At 41.5% G+C, this 21,060-nt stretch overlaps 1 protein-coding gene across 1 annotated transcript; it reads right to left on the reverse strand.

The window, feature by feature from the left end:
* Positions 1-16,846: 16,846 nt before the first annotated feature.
* FADD (Fas associated via death domain) lies at positions 16,847-20,614 on the reverse strand. Its single transcript, XM_009956314.2, has 2 exons — positions 20,191-20,614; positions 16,847-19,708 (listed from the first exon to the last, which is right to left on the reverse strand). Exons 1-2 carry the CDS (start codon positions 20,489-20,491, stop codon positions 19,422-19,424), a joined length of 588 nt encoding a protein of 195 aa, XP_009954616.1. The 5' UTR covers positions 20,492-20,614; the 3' UTR covers positions 16,847-19,421.
* Between the last annotated feature and the right edge of the window lie 446 nt (positions 20,615-21,060).

Raw genomic sequence — 21,060 nt, forward strand, 5'->3', positions numbered from 1 at the left:
CAGTCTAGATTTTTTTTTCCTCTTGAAGTTTCTGATGTAATCACATGACTCTGGGAGATGAAACTTTAAGAAAAAAGCCAGATATTTTGAGGCACATTGAAATCACGAGTTCTGTCAAATACTGGTTAGCATAGATTTGATGCTGAGTAATACACCATCAAAGTGTCATTGTATAAATACTGAGATCTGACTTTTCAATATAGAAAGAGTAGCAAAAAAAAATTCAAAAATCAATTGTGCTCTTCCTGAGGAAACCTCCCAACGTTATGAATGACCCTGTGTTGTCCAATAGTCTCAGTATAGCTCAATGCTATTATTTATAAGCTTTGATATATTTATATTGATATATTTAGAAACTTAAAAACTTCAATTTTAACATAATCTTCTTAAAATGATCGTGAGAGGGGAGGAAGGCAGGTGTCATTCACCTGGCCCTCTCATTCAACCCATGTTGAGGGTTTCTTTCACATAATTCACGTTAATATAGAACTATGACCAGAATCTGGGCCACGCTCGTGAAGCACTGCAACCCCAGTATTCCTCAGGTCAAAAGCAGTTATTTAATGCTTAAAACTAGGTCCAGAAGATTACCTTGAACACAATCAGCTCTTTGTTTCTAAGCACATTTCTACAGATAGATTCTTCTATTTAATTGCCCCAAACTCTCTCTTTGTCTTTACCTTCATCAACAAAATTGTCTCCCGTAACTTACATGAGATTCATCAACGACTGTATTGCTTATGCACCACAGGTGCTGATTTTGTCAGATTCTTTAAAGAAAACAAAAATACTCTGCCAGCTTGACCCACTTGTTGAAAAGTTAAGCAAACCACTAGTAAAAATACTTAAACTCTTCATATGCAAGTGAAAAACAAACCCAGCTTGCTAAGCATGGTCACAAATACCGTGAAAATACATTGGCAAAAGAGGAGAGATGGTCGTTCCCTACCTCTCACACTAGCATTTCAGATAACTATTTCCTTCGTCTATAATGCAATATTCAGGAGGATAATAGAAAAATATAAGTAAATCAGATTATACCAGTCTAGAAAAGTGAGACTTTAAAAACTGAAAAGCATTTTTAAAAAAAAAATCAAAGAAATTCCTCTTGCTCATTATTTAAAAAAAAAATTATAGTAACTTTCTGGAGGATTAAAGTTTTCTTCCCCTGCTGTCTTAACTTTGTTGTCACTTATACTGCAAATCTAATAATAAAATGACAGACTACCTAAATTTAACAGAAAACCCTCAATATTTAAAATTAGTGATTTCATTGTGAAACCATTTATGACTAATAGTCTAGGCACCAGCTCTCCATATAACTCCCTTCAGGCAAAATAGACTTTCCACCTGTAGTGGCAGAACAGCCGTTTCAGACATTACATCCACTCTAGGTCCAGCTTACACAGTTTCTAGATTTCATGCTTACACTTGCACAAAAAATATTTTTGAAGCAAAGAAGAGTGTTGCATGTTAATTCTGAGAGGAGAAAAAACATGGTTTACAGACAAATTGGGAAAGGTATATGAAGAAATGCTAATTTTCTATCATTCTCCAAATGGACACCTGCAGCTGCGCTACCATGCCTGAACTATTGCATGATGAAACTTTAAATAAAGCGTGCAGACATAATGATTAAGGTATGCTAAAATAAGCTACCAGCAACTGATTACAACCAGGTATTTCTTAGGCTTCTTTATTACCAGAAAAGTAAAATTTTTCCACCGACAAAAAAGAGCATGGATTCATCCCAGCCAAAGTTTCCACACTGCAGTTGCTTCAGTGAACTCAGAATTTTATTCCAGCATTCAGAATTTTATTCAGAAAGGAAAAATGGTAGGATTTGGACCATAACTACTTTTTGTAGTTGTAATTGAAAAATTACAAAACCTACACATTTCAAAATATTTTCAAGAACTTAAGGGAATTCTCTCGTTGCCACTAACTGACAAGCAACGAGCCGTTCCAGCATAGCGGCAGAGAGCTGAACATGAGAGCCAGCGGAGGCGATTGGTTCCCAATGCTGAGGTTTTCCCTGTGGCAGGGTCACTGCCGAGCACCAACTCGTCACTGCAGACCTTACAGCTTGTGCCTTGCCCCTTCCTAAGCCGAGCTCTGAAATTTCGTCCCCTGCAAATGTTTCTCAGGTGCGTCAGCTGCGGTGGTGAGGGCGAGGGCGTCACGAGATACCTTTACCGATAGGACAGTGCTCATTATTTTGTCCTCGTCCTTTGGGAGTCAGAGTCCAAACGTGCTGAAACTGTTTGACCTGGCTCTGCCTAACCGATGTTGCAAGTCGAGGAATTCCTTCCAGGTCAGAATCCAGGTGGAGAGCGCATGCCAGGAAAGGCAAAATCCTCACCTTTCGTCTTGATCACTTTTGCAGTACTACTTCTGTGGATGAAGAGGAGTTCAGTCTAAGGAGCTGTCAAGGCAGCATCTTCAAAATAATGTGTTCAAGCAAAACCAAAACAAGGCTGAAAAATAAAGTGGAATTTACAGCTGCATGAACAAACACAATTTCGCTTCAACTCATCACACACACAAAATAAAAACTAATAATGTTGGTAGAAAGAATCTGGCCTGATTTGATTCGCACTTAACATAATGAGTCAAAAAGGGCAAAAGGTTTTAACCTCACCGTAATAGGCACAGAGTTGATAACCTCTTTCAAACTGGACACTGTAATAACATCCCGTCAGATTAACTGATCTCAGAGCCAGGTTATATGGAATAAATTAACGACTGAACCTCAGTATTCACCTAGATCCTAAAAGATATCATTACATTTTCTCTCAGTTTGGGATGACTTGGAATGTGGTTGTTTTTTCTTTTGAAATTAAGTTTTGTTTTGTCCTTAAATGGTTAAAACCAAAAATAAACAGTTGTACCGACTATAATCACGCTTCATTATGAAAGCAAAGAATCTACCGCACGATTCTGAAATGGAGAATAAATGTGAATGAACTCCATATATTAATCTTCACTTCAACCAGTTTATTAACAAGGCACAGACGCTCACATTCAGCTTTCTCAGCTCCTCGCGTCTGTGATCGCACTTCCCATCTAAGAGGCAGGAGGTTTTAGCTGTAGACCCTCCTCAGCCTCAAGGACTTGTCACCTTTATCTTTGTCACCTTCAAATCACGTATCACTCTCTACACAAGTTTCAGAGGAGAGATGGAAATGTCAGTGGTTAGGCACTTTCTTGAGAAATGGGTTTCAGCCTCAGGTGGGAACAGAGTTCCCATGGCATATAAATGCCTGCTATATAAAAGGGAGGCACTGTCTCCTCATGTATAAAGAGCTAGGTATTTATTCATGCCCAAAAGGATGGCTTAGTCCAGGAGGGAATTTGAATCCAGAATATCCTACTTAAGGAATATGCCTCCCACATGAGATACTGCAAATACCTTCGCTAGGCACCTCGCTTTGTGAATGCAACACTCAAAGCCCAGACAGCCCCAATACAGCAGAATTTCTGAGGCTCCTCAAAAATATCTGAAAGGCCTGATTTTGAAGCCGTATCGCTATCTGGATGTGCAGTCCTCCATAGCCCAGAGTGTATGGTCAGGGCTTCAAATGCCACAAACATGACTGAATAATCAAGATCTTTGCATAATGCTTTGTGTTGCACATAATACACATCAAATAATAAACTCAGGAGAACTCCCAGGTCCTGTGAATACCAAAATACCAAATTATTTCTCAGCATTCCTATTTACTTTGTAGTACAAGGAAAATGGTTTCCTTTTTTCTTCCTCCAGGCCATGTAACCCAAGATACACTGTACGACACAAAGAGCATTAGCAGCTCAGATCTTTTTAACTAAATGAGTATGATGACTCTTTTCTAAGTTCAGCAAGAGGTCTGGCTCCCTGTGCATGTCATTTAGTGAGATGAAACACTTGTAGACACGTCCAGAAAGAGCCATACTCTACATCAGCTGACAGCAAAGTAATCAGTTCAGAGACCCAGGTTAATATCTCTCCACTCTTTGCACCTCAAAACCACATGATGAAATTCAAACAAAAGCTGTTAAAAACAGGGAGGAGGGGGGGAAAAAAGCGCTTTCCTTTCCTGTCACATGATAAATTAGTTCCTAATGTTTATCCAAGCTCAGCAAAACAGCAACCTTTTCCTGCCAGCAAGTTCTGCACGGCGAGGTGTCGGGGTCTGTCCTTCCCTGCCAGCAGGGTGGTTCTGAGGACAAACACCTGCCACCACCCGCTCGCCGTGAGGAAGAGCTTCTCACCAGAAGGTGAAGGAGCAAAGCGCTCCTCCATTCGCTTCACAGCAGCGTGGGGTTGCATCCGCTGCTTTTTCTGCCCACGGAGTGCTTTATGGTTCAGTTGTACTGAAATTTCCTTTGTGAGCCTCAAAGCCACCCTACGCTTGCACAAAACCTCTGCTGAAAATAGCCCAAGAGCGCCTACGCATTTTTTTTTCCTTCTGAGTCGAGCCGACGGTACCTTATTTACTCCTTGTCCTTTATAGATGACTTAATGACTTACCAGCAAAATGCATTTTGAACATATTTCAGGCATTTCATACCGAAATGAATAGATGAAAGAACAGGATTTTTGCCAACAGCACTTATTATTCTTTTGTCAGTAGATAGACGTGACCTGGACTGTTCTGTTGCTGTAACAAATGTCTCCCGAGGTTGCTAGACAGAAGAGACGCTTTGCCTGAGGGAGAAGGAATGAGAGGGGAAGAGGTTGGAAGGTGGCCTGTAGAGAAGAGGACGGAGATAATTAATGGTTATGCCCTTGTATAAAGATAAGTGCACCAGTAAATGTGTCGGCCCTTCGGCAGCAGAGGCCATGACTTCTAAAAACCATGCCTTGACACAGTTCTTTGCTACACTGACATTTTATTTATATAATATGGGTCTACATGGATCTATGTCAGATATAGGCAGGTGTAAATCAAATCAGAATTGGCTGCTCTGAAATTTCAGAAAGGTTTGAGTTGGACTTACTGCATCTGATAGGAAGAAAAGTCTCCACAAAACACACAAGAAACTGGAGACATGCAGAAAACTCTTAGGAGACCAGACAATTTATTTTCATGGGAATCATACCTATGTCAAGACCATAAATGTTTTCCAAATTTGGCTGCTATTCCTGCAAAAACACATATGCCCACTCAAGTAAAAACCCTCTGAACTCAAAAAGGTTTTCAGCTTAGTTTCAGCTTCAGTTGCGCAATTTGCAGTTCAGAATTACTGCAACTGTTGTCTTTTCTTTTTTTTTTGTATAGATTTACAGTGGCAGAAATCCCCTTGAGCTAGAAAGAATTTCTAAAGCAAAGTATCCTTTATTTCAATCTGGACTGAAATGTACCCCTAATATCTAATGCAAACATAGTCTACACTAAGTGAATGTATTGATTTCAGCACATCTTCAGATCGTTTTTTTGGAACTATCTAAAGGCGCATTCAGTTTTAAATTCAGGGCAATGGGGTTGCACATTATTATTAGCCACGCGTTTTTTATAAAAGGATGCTTTCAGGAAAGGCCAGATTCATGTGACACAGTTGTGAATAGTATCAGAAGAAGAAACTGTCCAGAGTGAAGAATTCAGAACCAGCTGTGATAATGCAGCTCCTGACTAACTAGAACAGGTTTGGATACATTCCACCTGGCTGACCACCTACATCATGAACCCATTTACCCTCGGTTGCCTCTGTAATCAGTGGAGCAAGAGAGCCACTCCATGGGAGTGATTCAGATCTTTGGTGTGGCCCATGAATCACCCGCTCAAGATGCTTGTCTCTTCTCATTGACTACAGAGGGAGCCTAGGGCCGCCGGACTCCTGCCGTGGGAGCCACAGTTAGATGGCTAACCCAGCGTGAGATGAATCTGGGCTGGGATGCTGGATACATGCGAGAAACAGCACGGCTTGCTTGTAGGAAAGCAAGGAAAATGAATGTGAATGTCTGTAGAAACAAGCAGTGCTGTTATCGCCTTCCTCGCTTTGGATTTAGCAGCCCAAGGTTTGTCTGTCTTGTTAATTTTAACTGGTCTGGAATTAAATTACTCTATTTGGAAGACCGAAGCCTAGAGCTTCAGAGCCACGGCAATCTCTCAGGATATGTAAAAAAATCAATTGCCAAGAAGAAAGAATTATGTTCTCTGTTTTCCAAAACACCTTGTATACACATGCACTGATGCCAGTGAGCTCTATAGACATTGTGTCTTTCACCCATTTACTTTGCAAGACCTCAAGTTGGTTTCTATGCAGATCACTTGAAAACTGAAGCTTCAGCTTTTAGAATGTTTTGAGACCTGTTAAGAGTAAAACTAAAATAAAAAAATTGTGGTTTTAAAATAAGATATGCAATAAGGTTTATAAATAATCTGACTAGAGTAAAAAGCATTTGCATGTGAATTAACACTTCTATTCCTGTAAATCGGAGTTTGGAGGGAAAAACAGGGTTTTTTCACTTTGCAGCGCAAAGACTCCTACTGTTTCAAGTGGCTTTGGAGTAGGCAGTAAGCAAAGTGGACCATGATTTCTATGTACTCAGGATCCTCAGTCCTTCATACTGTAGCAAAGAAGATAAAAGTGTTTAAAAAATAAAGAGATCTCAAATAGCACTTAAGCCTATTTTTAATCCTTAACTGACTAGATTTCAAGTGATAATGTACCTTTCATTACATATACATTGCCTGCATGAAATTGTACACAGCAATCGCTATCTCCATTATTCTGATGTGTGCTGAATTAAAATATTAAGCTGTGTCTGTGAAGATAACGATGTTGGTAAGGTATTAGTCCCAAATCATGTGTGTGTAAACAAAGCAAAATGATTTTTCTGTCTAACCAGCTTCAGCTTATAGGTAAATGAAAATGTAAATAACACTCTCAGTGAATCACTGGTTTATGTACACAAGTTAAATGTTTATTCTCACCATTTTAGAACTCCCCACTGTCTTCACAGTGTTTACTAGAAATATTAATTTGCTAAAATGAATTGGCTGGGATGGCGCCTAAAAAACAACATGGCCTCAAAATGAAGTCAGAAAGAAAACTGCAACAGGTAAAAATTCTAAAAACTATGGAAACCTGCAATGGCAGCAATGTGTTTTGCCAAAAAACATCTCCAGTTTCAAGGTGATCCTGAGGCTCAAATGAAACTGTCTGCCAATAGATATGGTGTATTAAACTGCTATCAGAGAAAGTCCATTTCCCAATATTATTTTCCTGTTCTGATTAATAGCAATTCTGCCTAGGCAACCAAGTATTTTAAAACTAAATTTCACCTTTGGCATTTTGAGAAGGAGGTTACTGGGTCAGGGTCTGACATGGAAAATAAGTGTAGGTATAAGCCATATAATAGTAAACATTCAGCTCAGACCACCTACTAGTAGCCTTAAGCAGCAGAGTGACATTTAAAAGCAATCAGAGTCAGAAGAGAACCTTCAGGGAAAACAGACAATACTTTAGAAAAAGCAGCTCTGCTTTTGCCAGAGGAAAAAAAAAACAAGACCTTTGGGAGCAGTGCTCAAGTCAACTTGAAACACTATTAAGAAAAATAATGGAAATGCAGTAAACAGCGTTTCTCCTCTTTTGCAAAATTATCGTAGCATCTTTTTAAGTAAAATCCTTCCCTGCTTGCTTCTGTATTGGTTTGTCCTCACCCTTCAGCAGTATACCTGGGCCATAAAGCGTACCCTGCTCTGATGTTTAACTAACAAATACATGAAAAGTAGCACATGCCTGTCAATATATAAGCCAAGAGAGCGGCAAGTGGTCTCATCCTTAGCTTTTGAAGAAACGCCGTGACTTTGAACAAAATCCCCTGCAAATCCATAAACCCAGAGCGGGCAGCATGTGACCCGGGCGAGACGTGCAGCGGGGAGGAGAACCCGCAGTGCCTCATGGAGAGGGCAGGATGCCAGCACCATCCTCTCTAGTGTCAACAGGAGCGGTAGCTGCCTCTGCACCGCCCTGCTTGCGTGGGTACCCCTACTGCTGTTTCAGGGTGCCTGTCTGACATGATAATTTTAGTGCTGCAAAGACATCCTGGCGTTGAGGTGTATGTGTTAAGGATGCCCAAGTCCTTGTCAAAGCATCTTTTTTGACAATTAATAAAACCATGAGGCCTCCCGTCCCCTCTTGGCTTACCATCGGCAGCGTGTCTGTTACTAGCCTGGCCAAATTTACCTTCCCCCTACACAGGAATCTCTTCTGTAAGACTTACGGTCGGGGAGCATGCAGAGGATTGAAAAACTGAGGAATGCCTTCTGCAGCCCTTGGACTTGGGCGTTTAGGGGAACCAGTGCAATCAGTATGCAAAGTCAGAGAGTCTAAATAACAGTAATTCTCTCAACTATAAAGGCAGTGTACTTCAGCAAAAGCTCCTCCATCAACTTTATTAATCATTATATACAATACTTATGTCTTCCAGATAGAATACTTAATTCTCCTGACTTTGATAGCAATTTCTCGATTATACAACTGAAGCTCAACTGAACGGGCTGATTTATGCATCCCCTTCTACAAAAAAAACATTTGTTAAGAACAGAGCAAGACATATGCAGCTTCAGATAGCTACGCCTGAGCAGTACTTCCATGGGAAACTGAAGCTAATGCTGCCCTAAGTAATTATAGTAACCTCCAGCTTGATATTGGCATAACGTGGCTTTCTGTGTGTCCCAAAGACACAAGTGCCAAGTCCCAGGCGAGGCTTGGCTTTGTGCGTAGCGGTACCCACACCCCGGTGGTGCGTACAGAAACTCACGGCAGAGCGGCATCCTGTGGAGACAGCAGCGGTGACAGCAGGGGTGACAGTGACAATGGACTCCCGCCACGCGCCCCCTCAGACGGACATTTATGAGCACAAACACCGCAGCTGGTATTGCCTGCTCTAACTGGAGCCAGACTTGGTATAAGCAGGTTGTGCTTCTTGACAGATCCCTGTGGGTCACTCCTTTGAGTTCAAGTGTCTTTACCTTCACCGGAGGTTTGATCTGGTGTGTCCTCAGCTGCCGTTAAGGTCTTCACGTGTAGTCTTTTGACTCAGCTACCAACAAAAGATTTGTCCTTGACACCACACAGTGCCAGATAATACTCTTAGTTTCTCAAGTTTTCTATTTGTCTTTTCCTGTCTACCTGAACGCCTTGTTCCTTTGTATGGAGGTATTTACGTAGCTTTTGTCAAATTACAATTAATTAATGCTGGCAGTTATTAAATGAAAAGCCATTTACAATCTAGCTGCTGAACATAAGATTACCCGGCATGTAGCTTGCAAGAAAAAAAGAAAACAAAACAAGAGAAAAAGGTATGAAAGGTAGTCCTCTCCCTGCTCTTGGTAAGAAATCATTATTTCTAGGAAGGCGGACAAAAGCTGAAAAAGCCTTGTCGTTGCCTTAAGTTAATCCTTAAACAAAGTCAGAATAACAACAACAAAAAAAAGAAAACCAGTTAGGAAATGGCTGAAAGCCACGTGTGAGATGTAAAAGGGAATAACTCGTAACAGCAAAACCAGCAGACCTGACATTGTTCATCTGTGCCATAACAAGCAGGGGAAATGATTTATTTCAAAGCTAAATTCCTTGTTCTCCTGAATACAGTTCGTATGAAAGTCCCTTTGACCATATAATCTGTTTGCATTGTAATTCACATTTAGAAGAGTAAACATAAATGTTGACTCATGAACAGGTTCTAGCTCAGGCCTGTAAGTTAAGCTGCCACAATACACTTAAGCTTTTGCACAAAGAGCTAGAGGAATATCCGTCACTTTTTCCTTTCGTGTGTTACATACGATCAATCAGTCAGTACTCCAAATACAGGTCAGATCCTTTTGCAAATCCAAATAAACTTATAACTTCCCTTTGTCCCTTAAGCAATTTTAAATTATGATGCCTAAACCTTCCAGGAATCATTAACATGTCTTCATGGACAAACGTGAAATATCAAGCGTAGCCAAGGTGAGATTAATTTGGCAGTTTCAGTCTAGCTGCCCTTGCCACAAAAGCCTTCAAGGAACTTGGCACTAAGTCTTTGTGCTTTTTAACTGTGAAGCCACAGGCTGAAATGGCAGAGACTACCTATCTTCTGCCGTAATCACGTAAGGGCACCATGCAAGTGTATGCAGAATGAGAAGGAAGGATTCTTCCATTCACTTTGGTCAGGTATATAGTTTCTAAACTGCACTGTGCCTGTTAAATCATTTCTTTGCTGTCTGCAGCTGCTGCAAAAGCAGATGTAACAGGGAAGAGAACAGAGGGTTAATGTCAGAATCAGAGATGTTGTATTGACCCAAAATACTAAATTGAAGGAAAATACTGAAAATGATAGTAACCAATGCCTGCTCTAATGTATACTAGAAAGTAAGCCAATTCTTGCATTTAAAACTGCAAGATTAAACCAACGTCTTAAAATCACTTTGCTCTGCCTCTTGAAGATGTGGCAGCTGGCCCTGAATTTGTACTTAATAGTTAGTGTTGGCCCAGAAATACAACACAGTTGTTTCTAGCAGCACTAGGGCTGTTCCTGGAGATTGTCATAGGGATATGGTTCTTCACAGAGGCAGTATACAGCTTGTAAGTGATAGACTCAAAATTGAGAAGCAGTACTGAGAAATAGCCCTGTCAGGAAAGTCTTGTATTCCAGATTACATCAAATAACTTTACTTAATGGTGTGTGTATATGTATGCATATGTATACACACACTATATACACACACATAGAGAGAGAGAGATGTTTATATACACGTACACAAGCATATCAGGATTTGGGAGGGACATCGTTTTTGTGTCCAACACTTTCTTTGTCTCCCATAATAAACCGTACAGTTTCCTTTCACCAAAATAACACGGCACAAGTTTGATTCCAAAATATCTTTAAGCTGTGTACAAACAGTAACGTTCCTTGCATAAGTGTTCACCATTTACCTGCCATGCATCCATGGATGTTCAGCTAATAAGGGGAATATTCAGTGTGAGGCAACGAAAATAAGTTCTGCAGTACGAGATTTTTGCTGTAAACAGAATCATCAGATTTTCTGCCTCACAAGTCTACAGTGACAATATGAAGCTTTATGGACCAAATTCAGTGATGTTTTGATGGATTGGGTTGCTTTACCATACATTCTGCAGAAAGGTCAGGAGGTCCAGTAGTTGCAATGAGGAAGGTTCTCAAGTCCCAATTTTAAGTGCTCATAGAGACAGCATCCCTTGTCTGGCTCCGCTCACAGCCAAAATGCTGCAGAAAAGCCTGCGTAAATGGACACCAGTCAGTTCTCAGCCAGGTTTACGAGTGTACAGAGCAAGGGGTTTTTGAGTCCTAGGGCTCAGTTTGGTTGCATGATTAGAGGCTTTTTTTGTCTGCCTTTAATAAAGCCACCTTTGTGGTACCAAAATACATGATGGAAAGAAGCTGGCAGCATTCTTCTGCCAGCAGCTGCCCATTACTTCTCTTTGCATGGAAAATCCAGGAAGCACTGCTGCTGTATCAGTTGACATGATAACGCTTCAAAAACAGGATATTCCGTGACCTGCTTACAGGTACTGTGGCAATTCCATCCGTGCCCATTTTTCCCTTGCTGAGGTTGTCATATCCTATTTGAATACATTAAAAACCACTGCAACAGGCTGTCTGAATAACTAGGGATGATTCAAGAAACGTCAAAGTCCTCTTCAAACTACCAAGAAAACAAGTGTTTGTCCTCCCTCAGGCTTGTGTGTTGTAATTACTCAACATTTAATGACGTGTGTGGGGATGAGTTTGCGGGAGGGAGATAAGGGATGAAAGTAACCTTTTAAAGGAGAAAATGGGATAAGCCTATGGGGCACTTCAGGTACCATCTAAATAAAAGAAACTGTGATCTAATTTCTCCATAATTCTTTCTCTAATTCCTCCGAATTAGACTGTGGGAACTTCTCAGACCTCGCAAAACAAATTGAGCTCCCCACAACTCAGACCTGAGCAACAGGCATGAGACTTTGCTGCTGAGGCCTCTTCTGGCAGAAGACATGGCACAACCCTATTTGAATCACTGATTATTAAAACAGTCATGCTTAAAAAATCCAGTTCAACCTACCTGCAAGTATCCCTAATAATAATACTCTACAAAACAGTAAGAATACTAAGCTAGGAAATGCACGGACAATGGCATTACATCATGTGGGAAAGCAAACTCGGGATTTTCAAATATAATATTTAATATCAGGATTGGTATTAAGTACTCCAGCTGTTTTTGCGATGGTATCTACTTTGAGACTGTTGGTCTAGGCACTTCTGCAAACCTTAATTCACAGAAGTAAAGACAGGTGAAATCTGGCTTTGGCTTTCAAGCTGCAAAATGATCTGGTCCTTTCACACTACTCAGTAGCTTATCCAGTGGAAATGATTACTGGAGGATCAGGAATTTCTAGAGCTGAGGATTTTGCCCTCTGATGAGGATTCCCACATCCATTCCCACTTCAAGCAAAATGAGGAGAAAGGAGGCAATATTCCTACAGAGAAAATAACAACTGGAGTATCCTATGCCATGCTCTAGCTGCTTTTAGTTACCCACAGAGGCTGTAGGGAGCACAAGCACCGGTTACACATGCCAAGCAGCTCAAGGACCGTCTGGGATCTTGGCTAAGCACCAAAATGGCTTGGACACCCTCCTTCCCCAGCATTTTACTCTACTGAATGCAGGGTGGAAAGTGAGGGTCCCATCCACAGAATTACTCTCACAATCAGAGTCCACGGTTTGTGGGTGCCTCTTACTCACATTAAAGTATTTACTCACTGTTTTATTATGTTCATCTAATATGAAACTAAGGGGTTTAAATTCTCACTCACTCATTTGGTCTCATTCAGTCACATGAATAAAGGTTTGAAGCGAGTCAGGGCTGCAGTGCTGGTAACTATGAAGTTCCAGAAAATGAAAGGAAAAAATACTGCACGGAGTGAAACGCCTTAGAAATAGTCATCTGAGATCTTCTGTAATGTTTCATATCCCTTAAAATTCACAGGCCAGATGTGGAATTTGACATTTTGATCTAAAGAATCACTCATCCCATATGGAGACATGAAGTACTTTAGCATCAAAGTGCTATTTTTTTGTAAAAAGTACAATATGCTTTACAGAAAACTGTTTGAGCAGGTCCACGGTGAATAACTTATTCAGGTGGTATATAACAGAGCTGCAAGTAGCCGTTAGCTAGAAAAGTACACTGTGTTGGTTTTAGCTGTAATTAGTTTTAATTCATCTGCATATATATTAGCTACTTCATGCACAAACATGCAGTTAAACACGCAAGTTTGAATGTTCCCGTTCAAGCTGGATACAGAAATGGAAGTGCCATGTGCTAAACTGGTGGTTAGAAAATATTGAAAGTAAATTTTTTAACGCCTCACCCTGCGCTCTCGCACGCCCTGTGCCAACGGGGCAGCGGATCCGAAAGGAGAGGATTCAGTCCAGAAATGTCATTTTACATTCCTGCACTCAGAGCTTGGATTTTTGACGTGGTCACTGACCGGAGACTGCAGCAAATCTCACCATTAGTAACGGCTTCCAAACATTGTTCAGCTGGCTGGGAGAGCCAGAAGGAAGCGCGCTGCAGCCGCACGCCCCATGTACTGCCGTGCAGGGAGGTTGCCATGGGAATAATGGCTTTGGGGGTAATTCAGGCTATCCAGGGTTTCCCACATTAGGGACTTTACAGACGGGAAGCTGTGACTGAATTCTGCTCACACTGAGAAAAAAATAGAGAACTCACATCCCAGAAACCATGGGCCCAGACCTGCCGGGTGCTGCACCCTTTTAATTCCCATTTTCTCTGCAATTTTTTTTTCCAAATTTGGCAATATGCCTAGAAGTGACAGGAAGCACCTCGCAGGGAGACACTGGTAGGGGGGAAAAAAAAAAAAGGTAAGCCTTTAGCTCAGTTGTTCAGATATTTAATTCTTTTTTTATTTAACAAATGTGGGAACCTATTCCTTAAAAATAACTGTTTTTTAAAAAACAAATATTACAAATTCTGAAAAGGAGTGGGAAAAAGATGAACTAATTTTGAGTAGAACTCTAAAGTGAAAAGCCTGTACATACTCAAAACCTCAAGACATTAATGACAAGACAAGTTTTGTAGCTTAATTTTTATATCAAACCTTCCTCAGGATTTATATGCTCAGTGTATATAAAATCTGGTACCAGCTTCACACACAAAAATCACTTAACTTTTGTACAGAAACACAGTCTTCGTACATCCCCTCGGACAAATCTTTGCCACAAGTAGTGCGTACGCTTGCAGAATAGCTGTTAAAACCCTTGTAAACGTTACACCACAACAACTGCTCATTTACTAATTTCTGCAAATTATTTTCTGAAGTTAATACTCCTGCTGGGATCAATAGGAATAGTGGAATTATGAAATGGAAAATATTATAAAAATTGCGAGCATTTTTAATTGTGAGATTATTGCTTTACTTAAAAGTTCGATAAAACCAGGCTCACCTGTAAATCAAACACCTACCACAGCAAATCCCAGCTGGATGTTTTGCACACCGCTGATGACAATGGTCCAGTTTTAACTCTGTGTAACTTCACACTGCACAGGAGCCTGGTCTGAATGCTCGGACACTATGAAGTAAATAAAAATGCCAGTTTGATAACTTTTTGAAGCACTAGACATCCAAAGTTGACATTAAAGACATTAAACTGCTTTCCTTAGCAAAGCTACTTACTCCATTGTGCTGGAGATGTAATCCTCAAAACCTCTTTTAGAGATGTTATTTTTTATATACTGATCTCTTCAGAGTCTTCAAGAACACATACAAAACCCTCAACTTTGCTACAGTAGCTGGTTACTTCAAAAGTGACTTGCCAGAAACACAGCATTACCCGTTCCTGTGACAAACTCAACCCCAAGCTGACAGCCATGAAAGCCACGTTACCATCCACACAAGAACAATGTGCACATGGCACATCTGGAAAATGGTGAAAAAGTTTTCAACTTCCAACACTGATTAAATCACCGGAATTCCCAAATTTAAACTCAGCCTGTATTACCAACTGCACATATTTGAATAACATATATTACATAAAATTTTACAAGAACAAACCTGTGTTATTTTATTTTCAGTCTAAGAAATGAATGTGCAATGCTGTCAAGAATGAAAGAGTAGCAGAAACAGCCCTGTGGTTGAAACTTATGTGTATTTAATCATTAAGAGTGCTGCCAAGTTGATTCCACGCAGATGCTTTCCCGGCAGCTGAGTAAAGCTGTGCTTCCTTGTCTCCAAACCTACAATTCCCAGAACCCATTGCAACAAACCCGCTTAATGTTAAGTCATCCTCAGCTACCAGAATTTTTACAAAGACAGATTCTTCAAAAGTTCGTGAACCTTTACTCGAAACTCCCCTACCCTTCATCTCGCCCCCACACTTCCTATTTTTATGGTATACAGTTAAAGCAGTGAACTAGTTTCTATAAATCTACTACTGCATCCTTGCAATAAAAATACTGGCAGAGAAAAGAAGTAATAAATCAAAGATGAAAAACAACTTAGACAAACACTTTCCATGCTGGAACACATTTTTTAAGGATATAGATGAGCCATGCGGGAAATGAGAAGAACAGAACAATCCATCTTTTGATAATTGTGAAAGAAACAAAGACAGTGATTAGAAATTAATTTATATTGAACAATACTCAACCAAAAAGCCTGAATTAAGAACATGCTGAGTGCCAAAGAGAGCTCAGAGATACAGCACGTGTTACTGAGCTTTTTGTGCTAGACAATTAAGTGAAGCAATTAGATTTGAGAAAGTAGCCAATTATTTTAGGACTGAAACAAAGGCTGGAGGAAATACAGCTGCCTGCGCGTGAGCAATGGAGAAAAAGGGAAACAAAGCATTGCGTTTGAAATATTCATGACAACCAATTTGTGTAAGAGGAATTTTAATTAAAAGTATAGAAAACGTCTTTTAACTTGGTAATGAAAAGAATGCAATTTAAAACAAAACAAAACAACTTAGTATGTGACAGGTAACTGGTATCTTCAAAAATCCTAGGAAATGGCCAGCAAGTGCTGGAAGGGACTGTGAAGTGACATGGAAAAACAACCCTCCAAAATGAGGATTCTCCTGTGATGACACTTTATGCTCTCAACATATTTTGATGTGTTGTTTTCTCAAGGCTGTAAGGCTCTCAAGAGACCAAATGGAAAAGGTTTTAGTAATTCCTCACAGGAAGATACTCTTGCAGAGTATCATAGAGAATTTGATAAAATGGGTAATTAATTTACTTGTCTTTTAAGTATTTTATCTTTAAGCACATTCAAAGCTTTAAGCGCGCACTAACACTTTGGTGCCAGCATATACTTGACAGAACACTGAAGCCTCCATCAATTTAACTTCTGAACACATCCTGTAAAAGCCTCAGCAGGTTTAGAATAAGCCATAAGCTGCGTTTTTAATTAATTATAAAACAAATACAACGTCCTTACCACAGCACGACTAGCAGAGAACACAACGGCAAGGCACTTCCTCAGAGAAGGCCGAGCTCCCATGCACACACGCTGCACTGCAACTCAATTTTAGGCTCCTGAGGGCTGGCAAGAGATTTTTTTTTTCCCCCTTCACACTTCCCTGCATGACAGCATTCAAATGCTACTCCTGCTGGGAAAACTATAGCCTTTTTAGCACTTCTGAGAAATTTGATGACAAAGCTTTTTGCCTATTTTTTATAACGTTCCAAGAGGGACATTGGTAACGTAACGCCTGTTCAGCACCACTCCTTGCTTTAACGTGTCCTTAACATTTATCTTCTCCCAATCAGAGGTTTCATCACAGACAGCAATCCCATTACACAAAACCAACAGAAACGGAGGTTTTTTTAAGGAATTATTTTTTAATGAAATGTGCACAAAATAATACAATATAAAACTCGAATTCAAGTTATAAAAATAGGCATATTCATTAGAAAATAAGACTGCTAGCTGGATCACAACACATTTCCTTACAAATTGCACCCTTTTCCCTTATCCCTCCTCCCAATAAAAAGGTTTTGTTCCCTTTGCTCCAGTTTATTTCATTTGACTTTGTTCTCACATAATCTTTTTAATCTCTAATAAAAACAGTTTTAATTGGCCCTGAGGTACTGCAGACCGACGCAGTCTGGGTCATTGCTTTCATACGCCGTAAAACATCCACTATTTGTACAAATCCTTAGAGACAAGAGTTTTTTATCTTCTGAGGCAGAATACTTCTTGTAGCTGATGAGTGCTTGGCTACAACTAACAAGTTATTCCTATTGATTCTTAAAATACCCTGGTTATTTGCAGTAGGCAGTATACTTCTTTTCACATTCCAGATAAATCTATCTTCTGTGAACCAGAAGACTTATTACAAGTGGGCAAGAAAAACATGTTACCAGACAGACTGAACCTGGAACTGCTGCAGAGCTGTTTCACCACAAACATAACTCATCTCACTGCTCACAAAGATTGCTTAGAGGCCTGAAGGAAAAAAGGCTGAAGCAATCATTTTCTTTAAATACCGTAGAACGAAGACTGTATGTATTAAACAAAAACCTCCAAAACATTTGAGCTAGTCATTTAGCTCAAGTGCAGCACTGTATCTCCTACTGCAAGTCTGGAATTGACAACTGACACCGGCAGTATCAGAGCAGGCACTTAAGAGAACCGTACCTGCCTAAAAGGCAGACAAGTGGGGATGTCTGTATTACCCATTGCTCCTTTCCTTGGATAGTCTCAGATATTTCATATTCTACAATTAGAAAGATACTTGTGAGAATCATTTAAGGAAAAACCTTAATGGAAAGGTAAGTTCACACTACAGCAGTTTCCATTAACTACAATCAAGTATTCAAGTGTCGTCGTCTGAACTAGAGGCACCAACTGCAACAAAAACTTGAAAATTACCAAAGGTCACAACATTTATGCAGGGTAGTGGTGTTAGGCAGAGTAGTGGTACATTATACGCTGACACCCGGCCTCCACAGTAACAGCACCATGTAGAAAGAACCTGAAAGGAGCTACAAGTCACACAGGTACAGTAGCAACTGAGAAGCCTCTCCTCTTCAAGTATCTACTTACGTAGTTAGAAGGATGTTTGCAGTAACAAACAATCCCAGTCATTCAAGCAGTAATGATTTCAGAGGAGTTTTCCCCCTCACACAGGGGACAGTCCCCAGAGGCCTCTACAGCCCTGCCTGTCTTGAAGCTTGTGCAATTTTTCCAGCCATAAGCTAGGTGTGAAGGCCATTTTTTTGAAGTCTGTTCCAAATCAAAGCTGAAAACTGAATCTGGTCTCATTCATCTCTGCGAGTTGCTTACAACCACTTTCAAGAAGTATCAAGGCACAGGACTGAGCCAAAAAATTGCAGAGGACTTGGAAGAGCCACTGGATCTGGAGCAACCTGTGAAGAGAACTGTGGCAAAAGACAGCTGATCTTCACAGGATACCACGAGGGACAAATCTGTACTACATATTTGCTCTCAGTAGGCTTTTACGCCCCTCCACTGAAAAGAAACCAGTATGTTTTCTAGGTTTTTGTTACAGTACACACTTTTGTTAACAAGAGCACAGATAACTGCAGCTTGCTTGTAAGGGGAGCTGCAACTTCCAGTGGACACGACCAGACTCTGTAATACAGGTTATGAAAGGATTCCTAGCAAAGGATCTTGAAACATTCATGGCAGTAAAAAGAGGCTGCTGTAAACATCTGTGAGACACACCCAGTTTCTCTGATAGTTTCAGAACACCTCCTTCAGGATGAAGGAGGCACTTGATATGGACATTTGATTTCAACTAGTTCATTTTCAACCTGGGCACATTTTCTGCCATGAAAGAGCCACTACAGCAGTTACCAGCCCTCTTGCACTGCAGCCTTTCGGCCTGAGGTCACAGTCATCTTCGTAGCCTTTTACAGAGAGCAAAATTTGACAAATTATGGCAGATACTATCTTAAGCTACTCAAAAGTAAACTCCAGTACACAGCTAAGAGGCCTACTCCTTCCCTCTTTCACACTACAGTTGTAATAGGCCACACGCAAAAAACCAAATCCAAACTCCCCATGAAATTTTAAATTACAGTTGCCTCAGAAGTGTCCCATGGATGTACTTCCAGAGAAGATGTGTCTGAAAAGCACCTACAGGAAAGCAAATCTTGTTTTCAGGTGGGTGGTAGAACAGAAGCGTGAGGATTTCTACAAAATGGAGTTTAGGTCTACAAGTTAAAATCTCTTAAAGGTAGCATCAAACTACCTGAATGGAATTTGGGTTTATGTTAATCTTCATCTGACCACAAATCAACCTGCTAAGGCACACAAATTAATGGCAGAATAACTAACAGAAGCAATGATATTGATTTTGGTTCCAAAGGGTAGAAGGCACGTTTACTTTTTTCATCCACTATCTGTGGGACGTGGAAGTGGTTTTATACTGATTTCACCTGGTTCCAGCATTCAGTAGTGAGAGCTCCTGTTCAACTCTGTCTGCCACCAAATTCAGATTACAGCCCCGAAGAGCTTTTATTAAGTCAGTCACTTTTGCATCTTTTCCCTTCCATTTCTGCCACTCTCGAAGAGACTGAGCCAACTGTTCACGCAAGTTAAACGGATTGGCTGCCACTACTCTGTCCATTTTCACTTCAGAAATGCCAAGTTTTCGCATCACCATTTTCCAGTCTCTCCCAACGTTTTCACATATGACTTCAATTGCTGCCTTCTGAAGACCTAAAACAGCAAAAATATATCAGGTTAGCAATGGGTTTATTAAGAAATACAAGACAATTTTTAAAAGGTTGTTTGTTTTAGTTTGTTGGGTTTTTTTTTTCAGCTAAATGCTACTACTCTTGCTGCGTGGCACATACTGAGTGTCACATCGTGTTCTGAAAAGCCTCTAGATATACTCTGAATCCCAAGTACATAGCACGATTTCCAAGCGATCATTCAATTTAAAAAGGGAAGAGATTTCCACCCCGGAAAGCTGTTTGCAGCATACGCTGCCAGGGTACCACACAGTCCCATGCAGCAGTTAGCGGCAGAAGCACCTGTAGCAGTGGGCTCAGCTACAGCAGGAAACCGAGGGAGCCGTGCTCTGTTTGCTCTAGGCATCCCCACTGACAGCAGATACATACAGATCTACTGGGCTTACTCGGAGGGGTGGGCGGGGGTGGGGTGGGGTGTGTGTGTGTTTAGAAAAATAATCCACCTACGTCTTTCATGCACATCTGGTTGATCATCAGGAGCGTTTACTTCTCCTTCCTCCACGAACTGCTGTAGCTGTGAGACCAAATCTTCTCTTTTAATGCTCTTCAGCAAGCCTTGAAGAAACGCCACCTTGTCCCTCGCAATCAGGTGCTGCTCGAGAAGGATGCTGAAGAGCTCCATGCCATTCCGGAGAGACTGAAGCTTCCCTTTCCCAATTGTCTCCCGGCAGAGAAACTTCATGGAAGAAAGCTCACCGTCAGACAAGCTGGAGGAGAAAGAGTGCAGCAGAATCAAAAACGGATCCATGGTGCCGAGGCCTACACCGCACCCACCACCGGGCCCGGGGCGGAAAGGCTGGCGGAGCCCCGTCCCCGCCCTCCGGGGGCGGACTGAGTTCTTGCTTCCACAGAGCGATTTCCAAGGAGGCCGAGGAGGCGCGGGGAGACCAGACCAGACCAGACCCGACCCGACTCAACCCGGCCCGGCCCGGCCCGGCTCTACCCAGCCCCGGCACCGCCGCAATGGCGGAACACTGGGCCCAGCCCTCCTCCCCCCCCGCGCGCCGCGCGCGGAAGTTACGTGACAGTGGCGGCGCCTCCGTTCCCCCCCCCCCCCCCCCCCCCCCCCCCAAGCCCGCCATAAGATGGCGGCCGCGCTGGCGGCTGGGCTGGTGTTGGAACCGCGCCGTGCTCCAACGCCCTCGGAGGGGAACGGGCTGGTTCTGTTCGGCCGAGCAGAAGCCGTGTGCTGGAGCCGAGCTCGGCACGGCCGGGCTCCTGCTGCGGGAGGAGCAGGGCCGGGGCCCGGCGCCTCAGCCTTGGCCGAGCCCTGAGGGAGGGAGCTGTAGGTTCCCTGTTAATACAGAATTTCTGGGC

This window comes from Leptosomus discolor, chromosome 12 (assembly GCF_034619465.1).
Source record: "Leptosomus discolor isolate bLepDis1 chromosome 12, bLepDis1.hap2, whole genome shotgun sequence".
In the NCBI taxonomy this organism is placed as follows: Eukaryota; Metazoa; Chordata; class Aves; order Leptosomiformes; family Leptosomidae; genus Leptosomus; species Leptosomus discolor.

Coding starts and splice junctions, on each gene's coding strand:
- FADD (XM_009956314.2), bottom strand. CDS start 20,491: ATGGATCCGTTTTTGATTCTGCTGCACTCTTTCTCCTCCAGCTTGTCT. Junction 19,709..20,190: donor ACCAGATGTGCATGAAAGAC/GTAGGTGGATTA, acceptor TTGCTGTTTTAG/GTCTTCAGAAGGCAGCAATT.